General features: G+C 42.1%; 1 protein-coding gene across 1 annotated transcript; it reads right to left on the reverse strand.

Annotated features, from left to right (window-relative positions):
• Nucleotides 1–4,363: 4,363 nt before the first annotated feature.
• On the reverse strand, nucleotides 4,364–11,188 carry LOC146584974 (heterochromatin-associated protein MENT-like). The gene is made up of 7 exons (XM_085323764.1): nucleotides 11,021–11,188; nucleotides 9,680–9,766; nucleotides 9,162–9,299; nucleotides 8,525–8,642; nucleotides 7,648–7,790; nucleotides 6,289–6,456; nucleotides 4,364–4,777 (listed from the first exon to the last, which is right to left on the reverse strand). Exons 1-7 carry the CDS (start codon nucleotides 11,186–11,188, stop codon nucleotides 4,364–4,366), a joined length of 1,236 nt encoding a protein of 411 aa, XP_085179890.1.
• Between the last annotated feature and the right edge of the window lie 363 nt (nucleotides 11,189–11,551).

Genomic DNA, 11,551 nt, shown 5'->3' on the forward strand with positions numbered 1-11,551 from the left:
AGCTGGATTCTGGATGACAGCCGAATCCTGGGCTGAAAATTACAGGAAAGGGAGGGCACTGATTTTAGAAGTAGCACTTAGTGTAGGGAGCAAGAGACAGGCACACTTTGTTGGGTGGAGATGTGTTTCCAAATGGAATACCTTTGGTTGAAGTGGACAGTGAACTGTAACTTTAGATGGAATTTTACCCAGAGTAAATTTTTTTACAGTACATTTCTCCTTCATTCAGATCTTATTGACTTAGATAATGTTCTCTGACATGTGGTTGTTGAGTACCACAATGACTATAAAACTTTGTGCCATTCCTCATGAGCACAGGAGAGGACCACTGCTCTCCTCCCAAGTCACAGAATCACAGAATGTCTAAGATTGGAAGGACCTTTAGAGATCATCTACTTTAATCCTCTATGCTCAATCAGGGTCGCCTAGAGCACACTGCCGAGGATCCTGTCCAGGCAGCTTTTGAATATCTCCAATGACAGAGACTCCACAACCTCTCTGGGCAGCCTGTTGCAGTGCTCAGTCACCCTTACAGTGAAGAAGTTTTTCCTTATGTTCAGACAGAACGTCCTGCATTTCAGTTTGTGCATGTTGCTGCTTGTCTTATTGCTGGGCACCACTTAAAAGTCTGGCTCCATCCTCTTAACACCATCCCTTCAGATATTTATACAGACTGATAAGATCCCACCTCAGGCTTCTCTACAGGCTGAAGAGTCCTAGCTCTCTCACCTCTCTCACCCTTTCCACGTATGAGAGATGCAYCAGCCCTCTGATCATCTTCATAGCCCTACGCTGGACTCTCTCCAGCAGCTCCCTGTCTCCCTTGTACTGGAGGGCCCAGAACTGGACACAGCACTCCAGGTGTGGCCTCACCAGGGCTGAGTAGAGGGGCAGGATCACCTCCCTCGACCTGCTGGCAATGCTCTTCCTAATGCACCCCAGGATACCATTGGYCTTCTTGGCCACAGGGACACATAGGTGGCTCGTGGTCAACTTGTTTTCCACCAGCACTCCCAGGTGCTCCTCTGCAGAGCTCCTTTCCAGCAGGTCAACCCCCAGCCTGTACTGGTGCATGGGGTTATTCCTCCCTAGGTGCAGGACTCTGTGCTTCCCTTTATTGAACCTCATGAGTTTCCTCTCTGCCCATCTGTCTGACTTATTGAGGTCCCTCTGGCAACACAGCCCTCTGGTGTATTGGCCACTCCTCTCAGTCTTGTATCATCAGAAAACTTGCTGAGGAGACASTCTGTCTCTTCATCTGTGTCACTGATGAATAAGCTGAACAACGTTGGATGCAGTTTGGACCCCTGGGGGACACTACTAGCCATGGGCCTCCACCTAGATTTTGYGCCACTGATCGTAACCCTCTGATTTCTGCCATTCAACCAGTTCTCAATCCACCTCACCATCCACTCATCTAGCCTGCACTTCCTGAGCTACCCTCTGAAGATGTTATGTGAGGCAGTGTCAAAAGCCTTACTGAAGTCAAGGGAGACATCGTCCACTGCTCTCTCATCTACTCAGCCAGTCATTCCACCAGAGAAGACTATCAGATTGGTTAAGCATGATTTACCCTTTGCGAATCCATGGTGACTATTCTTGATCACCTCTTAACCTTCTTATGCTTAGAAATGGTGTCCATGGTGAGCTGCTCCATCACCTTTTGAGGGATTGAAGTGAAGCTGACTGGCCTGTAGTTCCCCAGGTCCTCCTTCTTGCTATTTTTGAAACTGGAGTGATAGGTGCTTTCTTCCARTCCTCAGGCACCTCTCCTGATCACCATGATCTAAAGACAATTGAGATTGGCCTTGAAATGACATCAGACAGCTCCTTCAGCACTCATGGGTATCCCATCAGGGCCTATGGACTTGTTTATATCCAGTTTGCTTAAGTGATCCCTAATCTGATTGTCCTTCTCCAGGGGAAAGTCTTCCTTTCTCCAGACTTTCTCCCTGATCTCCAGGGCCTGAGATTCCTGAGGAGTGGTCTTAACAGCAAAGACTGAATTAAAAGCAGCATTCGGTATCTCTGCCTCCTTTGTATCCTTTGTCACCAGGGCGCCTACCCCATTCAGCAGCGGGCCCATGTTTTCCCTAGTCTTCCTTTTGTTACTSATCTATTTGAAGAAGCTCTTCTTGTTGTCCCTAGCATCTCTCACCAGATTAAATTCCAGATAGATTTTGGCCTTTCTAGCCGCCTTCCTACATACTCAGACAATATCGCCATATTCCTCCCAAGTGGTRTGTCCTTGCTTCCACCTTCTGTACTTCCTTCTTCTATTTGAGTTYTGCCAGGAGCTCCTTGCTCATCCATACCAGTCTCCTGCCTCCTTTGCTTGACTTCTTGCTCGTTGGGATGGATTGTTCTTGAGCTTGAGGGAAGTGATCCTTAAATATCAGCCAGCTCTCTTGGACCCCTCTTCCATCTAGGAGTCTATCCCATGGGATTCTTCCAAGAAGGTCCTTGAAGAAGCCAAAGTCCATTCTTCTGAAGCCCAGGGTTATGATCTTGCTCTCTGTCCTGCTCTCTTCTCTCAGGATCCTGAACTCCGCCATCTCGTGGTCACTGCAGCCACGATTACCCCCAGCCTTCATGTTTCCAAACAATCCTTCCTTGTATGAAAGTACAAGGTCCAGCAGAGAAGCTCTCCTCTTTGGCTGCTCTATCACCTGTATCAGGAACTTAAGTCAGTGGAAGAGTCAAAGGACTGATGTTACGAATACCACATTTCTCGTTCATTATTGCACAGGGGAAAAGGCTTTGTTGGTAGACACTTCTCCGGACTATAGGCTCTAGTCAGACTTAGTATTTCTGAAGTGTTGTGACAGGAAAATAAGCCACCTCAGTAGTTCCCAGGGAGGCCAGCAGTGCAGTAAGCACTGATTCAAAATCACATATTGAATGCAGGGAAAGAAAAGTTCAAATGCCTTGACTCAGTGAGCAAAAACTTGCTCATCACAGAGTATAATTTAATTGATATGTTTAGTAAATGTCTAAGATGGCATATGTTTGGAGTCTGATGGAAACAAGACACTGATGTATTAGTGTGCCGTGGTTCCTTGCCGGGTGGCATGATGTGGTTCTTGATTTGGAATGGTGGGAATGGAAACCTGCACCAACCATACAGCTTACAGAATGCCATATGAGAGCCAGGTGTCTTGAATAGCACAAACACAACCTGAAAGTTCATTTATTGCATTGAATGCAGATCACAGCAAAATTATGAAGTAAAGCATAAGTCCAAATCCCACTGGTGTTCCTGTCAATATTATGACTGTCTTTGCTGAGATGCACTCCTAAATTACAAATCTTACATTGAACACTGATACAGATAGCAAGGCAAAAGTGCAGATAYTAGCCAGGAAACAAGTATAAGTAGGTTGAATTAAAAAGAAGTGGCATATTGGTATATTTGTATAGATTGAATATCTATAATAGTTAGCAAGAAAGCATTTTTCTAGTAGATTTCCTAGGAGTTTTTCTCACCAGAACATTTAGCAATCTTAACCTATAGAGAATAGGGAAATGAGGGCAAAATTGGTGAGAGGGGGTCTGTAGCACCTCAAAAAAAAAAAAAAAAAAAAAAAAAAAAACTTAGAAGCTCATGATGACAAGTGGCTGTGAATTAGACGGAGATGAACCATTAGTTGTTATACTAGTATAGTGAATCTTTCAAGGTCATCAAATGTCAGCAAGTGAACATCAAGGGGATCATTTTCCCCTTGCTGCCTCAATTTTGCATGAAGTTTCAAGGGCAGCAGAGAAAGAATGTCATGTCTGTGTATGTGGGGGAGTCTGAGGGAGAGAAGTGGCATTTTGAGATTATTCTGAGTTTGTATTAAAGTTTGGTAATTTCCAAAAGAGTTTAAATTTGTACATAAGGAAACAATTACAGTACAAATAGTTTTCCCATTGAGGAAAAGACTGCACATGGATTTTTGTAAGTTTTTTCCTTTCTGGGATTTTTTTTCCTCTGTGGGAGATTTAAGAGGCTCGACTGCACTTCCCTTAAGTCAGTAGCAGACCTGGGGCTAGCTGACGACTTGTGTGCAGAGAACCTTTTGCCTCCACTTCGCTCTCAAGCAACAAGCCAGAAGAGCAGTTTTGATTCAAGAGAGTAAAATTCTGCACTCTGCTTCTGTGAGGGACCGTCTCGTCAGATCAGTGGAAAGGGGCAGTGCAGCGACAGCTTTCGAGGCATGGAGTCATCTATGAGTGGTGCCATACATAGGGGACAAAGACATAAGGATGTATATTTTGAGTACCTATGGCTGCATAATTTAAAGCTGAGCTTTTAAGGCAGCAGTTTACACTCTGCCATAGAACAGTGAACTTTAGATGCTATCTGGGAGTAAGGAATAACTCATTCTACGGGGGAGCAGAATCTACCGAAGAAGATGATGCTCTTGGATTTGTTGTGTCTGATGAAGAAGTGAAAAGGGTGGTCAGCCTTGAATTCCAGAACATTTGTTGGACCTGGGCTTGTAAATGTATTAATTACAGCAGTAGCAGCTGCTGCCTCAGTGCCTTTCTCATCAACTGCAACAAAAGACTTATGAACAACCTGTGAGATCATCAAATTATTCATCCCAGTGACTCCACTGAAATCAGCATTACTACCGAAGGCACTGTTCATTCCCATGCTCATCAGAGTTTCTCTGAGGTCATATTTCTCCTCCACTGTGAACTTAGGCAGGTACAGATCCACAGTAGTTTCTGTCGTCATCTCAGAATCAGACCATTCAGACAGCTTCTTATATGTCAGTTCTCTTTCCAGCTACAGTTTAAAAGGGATTTAATAATTACAAAGAAAAAAAATAAGAGATGAATTTAACACTTAACTGAAAGCATGAAATATAAGTTGATATTGATTATCAAAAGCTTGGTTTGCATCAAGCAAAAGACTTACTGCTGCAAGATTTTGAGTAGCACCTCTGGAACATTCATTGCAAAAGAAAGACAGGACACTAAACTGCCCTTAGCTGCCAACCTCTGAAGTAGTTCTTTCCTCTCTTTTATTTCAGTCTTGAAATAAAAACCAAGCTGCTTCCAGCAAGATCTGTCACTGCAACTCTCCTTCGTGGGCATTGTGCCACCAGGATTCAGCTCATATCAAATGGAGGAGAGCAATGAATGGTATGCTTGACATGACAGATCCAAGGATTTAGCAACCTTGCAATTTCAGTAACTACATTGCAGATCTTTCTTTGTGTGTTCTGTTGCAACTGCAGTTTCACCAAATCCTAGTGTTTGAGACAGCAGATGTATGTGTTTGGAAGCAAATAGTATCTCAATAAGATGGTGAACAGGCCAGAGAGAAGATGTATCCATTCCAACACATTATCTCAGGAAGAAGCTCTGACTACTTGTGCAGTATTGTCCCTCTGAATGTGCAGAGAAGGGACATTTATCTCTTGCTGTACCTGTAGTATAGGGTGATGAGCACTGAGCTGTTGCAGAGCTAAGCATCTGATTACACACAGTGTTGAGGGTGTTCCATTCTTACCAAACTAGGGTAAATAATGTGAACAGACCATCTTGGGATGTCAGGGACAAAATTAGGTAGATTTTAAAGGAAATTAATTCAGCTAGTAGAGGAGATTAAAACTCATAGCCAAGAGCAGGAGATACGATCTCCAGTCTCTTCTTTCTTTCTCTTTTTTTTAGTGACTATGTGGCAATACAAAATGAACAAATTTGCCACAGATGATTCATTTGCAAGTAGATTTGCAAGTAGATCTGTCCAGGGGAACTGTCAGAAAAACAGCCAACTCTATAGTTCCATGTGACAGTAAATTCCTTTCTTTCACTCTTCTGCTGAGGACTCATTCTTTTAACATTGACAAAATTTCATCAAGTCAAGAGGATATATCTCTGGTCAAACCACTCTTATTACTACTGCAAGGATTTTCCTTCCTCATCCCACCCCCTTATATTCTGTTTCTTTGTTCTTACAACACATCTGGCATTGAATAAGAAAATTCATGAAATTTCAGATACAGTTCTCCTAGTGGCTGCAGAAATAACTTTCAGTTTTGGACACTTAATTTGCAAGCAAAAGGTGATACTGGTGCTAACCGTGTAACACTGTACTATTTGTGGTTTAGATGGGAAAACCAGTCAACTGCATTTACTAAACCTCATCCTACCCACCAGAAGGTATACGTCTGCTGAAGATGCACCTTTCAGTTTGGGTATTTACAGTGTTATGTGTGGAAATACATCATTTAAAGAAATACGGAATTTGTGTTGGATGTAGCAAAGAGATAGTTATATATATATTTTTACCTGCTCGAGACCTGTGGTGCTGTCCTTGATGTCATCAGGAAGGAGGATGAACATACTGAGTTCACGTTTCACATATGGCAACTCAATCATTTTGAAATTCATTGTTTCCATGATGAGAACTGGAAATACATGTCTCATATACATCATCTTCACAGGCTTGGTCTTGTTCTGTTAAGAATTTATTTATTGACTTAGAAGCAGTAAGAAACTATTCTTTGAAATGAAGGATGAAGATGACTCAGAGCAGCAGAGAGAGAAGAAACTTTTGGAAGCAGCTTTTGTAATAGTGGTTTGTCATTTTTTTTCCCAAAGCTTTTCTTGAGCAGACAATATTGCTTRTATTGGTATTTGTCCCAGACCAATTTGTTATGCCTGAACAGCCTGATTTTCTTTTCTTCACAGAGCAACCCAAGAGGAAGGAGAAGAGCATTAGAAAAGTCTGCAAGGATTAGGGGGATGGAGTGGGTATGGGATATGACCTATGGCACAAAACCAGCTATGGTTTAAGAAGATGAGAGCATTTTGTACAGTTTTTCTGTGGTCCTCTCTCTGGCAATAAACAATGACTGGCTGATTGCTCTGTACCTCGCAGTTCTTTGCAGAAGATAACACTCAAGTCTGCAAAGGGACTCACAATGAGGGGAATTTCTGGTAGGTAGTCTCTTCTGCAGGAGTATGTAACATCTCTTAGTATATCCTTCCTTTTGTTCAGGTAAGCACCGACATATAAGTACTATTCAGAAGACAGAAGTTTCAGTTGGTGGAAATTGTAAAGAACTCTTTTGGTATKAGTTCATTTACATCCCTTCTGGATACATGACATTAACATTTCTACTAAACTGTCTCAGCCATTCAGGGGTACCTTGTTACAGCTGTATTTTAGATGATACATTCATGCTTAGCCAGACTGGGCAGTACAGAAGCCTGAGTACTTTACTCAGCGTGACATGGCATGTTGTTCCTGAAGTATCTTTGATAGTTCATGGAGCATGGACTCACAAAATCATATTTTTATCATCTAGCCCTTCTAGCACCAATTTACAAAAAAGGTCTGAAGTAACTCTACTGCTTTTGGAAGCTGTAACTGTTGTCTGGAGCTGGTTAACACTTATCTGAACAGCATCTTAATGTATTTTCTAAAATTTATGAGTAGTTAGTGACTAGCAGTCACAAATCATGTTTTCACATAGTTGCATAAATGTTATTGGTGAGATGACATTCATACTTTATAGTAAATTGCTTTTCGCTGAGAGTCTAGTTGCCACAGAGATAACTAAAGTACTTATGAAATAGAAAGATTTCAGCAGTGGCCACTGTCACGAGGCTGTTCACTGTAAGGAGGATGTTAGAGGAGCTTACCTTGCTCATTCGGAARGGTTGCAGATCTGTGTTTCTTGCCTGAAATTTTGTTTCCCAGTCTGCCTTGAAGTAAATAGCGTTTATCAGGACCAGCAGGGTGGAGCCTGTCACATTTCGAGAATTCACCAAATTCTTGATTTTGCCTTTTGGAATCAGAAGAGTCAGGTTTTATTTTAGTATTTGCATATATATGTCAGTGCATGGCATGCTTCAGTTGGGCTTTCCCTCAATTTAACTCCCTAGTGAAAAGGTCCATGATTCAGTACACTAGTCCCTAAATGACTTTTCTGGCATAAATGAATTGGTCTGTTTATTGTTTCTAAAGCTGTATTCTGTCCAGTTCTTTTGTCTGGTTGACTGATATTGACTCCTTTGTGAAAACATGTCACATCTTCATGGCTACCAGCTGGAAGAAGAAAGCCAGATAGTCCTCCTGCCAGCGGGTTATGCCAGGTGAAAGGAGGTCTGCACCGCTGGCCAGTGTAGGATGGTACAGTTAGGTAGGCATTCCCATTCGCCTTGGAGTATGCACACCCAAGCTGATAGCCTGTGGTGTTTCTCCAGTCTCTCTGCTACACCTATGGTACGCGGGCGCAGTACCGGGATGGCAGTTCTGTTTGAGGGGCAGCTGATGCAGCTCAGTAGAGTTGATGGGAATTTCCCCAGGGAACTCACTGAGTTCTGGATCATGTATTTGAAACTGTTCAAGTGCTGCTCTTTCTCTCTGTTCCTGCTGCCCATCTGCTCAGTTTCTACCATCAGGTCCTTCAGGACCTGGCTGCTGCATTAGCACTTGTGGAAAAAAGGCCACCTGCCCAAAGGAAACAGCATACTGAGTTAATAGGAAAAAAAGATGTTGGGGTTGAGCTCAGCTTACCCTCTGTTTGTTTTTCAACCCAGGTGTTAATTTCTTTCCTTGCCTGTTCCGTTGCTGTCTTAAAGTTAACCTTCTGTGGTTCTGCATTGTAGTAGTTCTTACTGAGCTGTAAGTACCTCTGAAAAATGTCATGCAAAAAAAATGTTCTTTATTATACTGTATTTTTCAATCCCAAGGGGAAGTACTTAGCTCCTAGGCCTCCTATGGCATAGAGAATTGCAGGATTAACATTTCACTTTGCACTAGGCTGTGAGTTGACAGTTAAGAAATAACACCATAACAGAAAATTCCCTGCCCTTGTTCCAGTAATTATTTGGAAAAGGGAAGAAGACTGCAAATCCAATGGATATGCTTATTTTCATGTCTCCTTTACAATTGTGAATATTTAGGGTTCCAATAATAAAGCTAAATTGCATTAAAAGGCATTTCTACATTGCAATTAAAGGGGAACTCATCYTTAAATACTGTGGACAGACAGCTGGTATTTTCCAATGAGCTTTATCACTGGAATCCAGAGCTCTTCCTTTGCAGGGCAAAACTGCATTCACGGAGAGCTTCTATTAATGACAAGTAACTAAAATGAAAAATATTTTTGCAACTTTTTTGCTTATCTCTGTAATAAAACTATTCATCTTACAGGTAGTAATGGGAAGGTTTTTTCCACATAGATTCGATTGGCACTTTTCAGTRAGTAGGTATTTCTGGGTTTGTTGATTGCAGCCAGGAGCTCTTTGAAGGCGGAATGGATGTCTTCAGCTTGCTTGTGCTCAGGATCCTTGAAAAGAGACACCATATCATATATTTGGCAGTTTAATTTTTGCATGAAGTTTTCAAAACATGCTAAGTGATGCAGATGAGAAGGGAGTTGGATTCCTCTCCCTTTTCAATTTTCCAAGTATATCATCACTGCAGTTTGTAGGGTTGTCTTTATCAATGGATTAACTGATTAGCCATATAGCAAACCTTTCAGACTGTCCCATTGACATGTCCTTTGAGTTTGAGTGCATGAAGAGAACTGAACCTGAACTTGTTGTGATTTTGGATTATATACTTTAAATATATAGAGTGATGCAGAGAAGAAATACTCCTAAAGCTGTGTCTGGGCATTTTGATCCCAAAGATTCTTTCTCTTGGGATTTTAATTCTAATAGATACCATTTTTCTTCTCTTTGGTCTTCCCCGAGAAGGTCTGGCCGCAGAAGAAGAGCCTTCAGCTCCTGCAGCTTGAGTGAAATGAAGAGTCTGCAAACAGAGTTTCCAAAGGTGAGAAACAGGCATAAAAGAACTTGTGTGCTTTAAAACCAAATGGGGATAAAATGGGCCTTTAACGTTGCCCCTGTCTTGTTTTGCTCCTTATGATATCTCACTGTGCTAGTTGTTGCTTAAGCGGCTAATTTGACACAGCACGCCAGTCTGCGTGCTACAATGCCTAACTCCCTTCCATAGCTGTTGCTCTCAGCAATAGATGATACATAGATGTATGTGTGCAAACCCAGATGGTTCTCCCCAGGGCAAATGTACAAAAGCTTCTGAACAGGCACATGGTGACCYAGAGGGGAGTGCTGGGCAGTACTGAGCACCACAGCTACTTTTGTCCAGGTRCTTTCACCTGCTTTGGTATGCTTTTATTTTCAAGGATATAGGTAGATGCATTGCCTGAAGCTGTCCGGTGGGAAGGTTTAGGTTGACTTCTTCAGCTGATTAGGGGTCACTAGGGGCCATTGGTTGATTGCTGGCAGTTGAAATGTGCCACCTTGGCTTTTTCCTGATRCACAAGACTTTCTTGCTGCACAAGAGTCCAGCAAGCTGGAGAAACTGCTTCTTAGTAGTTAACTGTCTGTGTGTCAGTTATGTAGTCATGTGCTAATCTTGAGATCTCCCAGCTGAAGCCTTGGTTCCCTCGCTTTGCATGTTCCTGCAATRTGTCTATGACAGTGCATCATTAGAGGAGGGATTGGGTCGAGAAATGTGGAGACACCAAAGCCCTTGGGATGCATGGCATTCTTGTTTTCCTTCTGGATTGTCAGGGAAGTGTTTAGGAAAGTGTAAATCAAAATAGAAAGATGCATCCTTGCCAGAGGATGGAAGGAGGGTGCAGGAGGTGATGCTGGGATCTCCAAGCCTCTTGCTAATTGAGTCATGACCTGCTGACATCAGCTGTTTGCTACCTGGGAGCCCCTTTCTCAAAGGCCACRTCCCATCTGTAGCAGAATAATAGGACAAATTGGAAGACGTAGAATGATTTTTAAAAAGTCGAGTTCAGAAATGCTCAGTGTATTCAGGGTGTGTGATACCCTCAGGACACTTTCTCCTACAGAAGGAATGTGGGACCTGCTATGAAATAATAAAAATTGCTGTTCACTTGTTAGATTCTCTGTTCTGTCCTTTTTCCCTGTCACTGTGGTGGCAAGTTTTTTCTGTTTAACACAGTAGATTTTGCAGCCAGTACAAGAGCCAGATGTTGTATTAAAGTACGTGCTTTACAGAGTAACCTACCTCTGCCATCTCTGTTGCTGTGTTACCTTTTGCACCCAGGTACATCATGGCCAGAGCAGATGAGATGCTCCAAGGAGAAAAGAAAATGTTTTTGCCTTTATTGGACTCATTCAACTTGCTGAAAAGATCAACTGTAAAGTTGCCAACTGATGCTGAGAGCAACTCCATTGCTACAGTCTGGAAAGAGGCAACAAACAATTATATAACTTGACTGTTTAAAATGGTGGATGCAGAAATGTTGCATGTACAATATACTGTATGGGCATCCACTAAAGCTAATAGCCTAGCTGYATGTTTTCTCTTCCACAAAGATAACTCTTTGCCACCTGTTAGGATCAGCAGTTTCTTTTATTTTTTATTTTTATTTTTTTTATCTATCTAATATCTCCTTATAATTTTAGATGGGTCCTCTTGCATGCAGTTGCAGTTTTCTTCTGGTTTCTTTCTGCCTTTRGTTTTCAAAAAAATGCAGATTCCTAAGCTGCGTATTTTCTTCTTTTTGTTCCTTAACCAATGATTTCTCAAAATAAT

This window comes from Rhea americana, unplaced genomic scaffold, assembly GCF_003343005.1.
Source record: "Rhea americana isolate MKP2758 unplaced genomic scaffold, rheAme1 scaffold_87, whole genome shotgun sequence".
Taxonomy (NCBI): Eukaryota; Metazoa; Chordata; class Aves; order Rheiformes; family Rheidae; genus Rhea; species Rhea americana.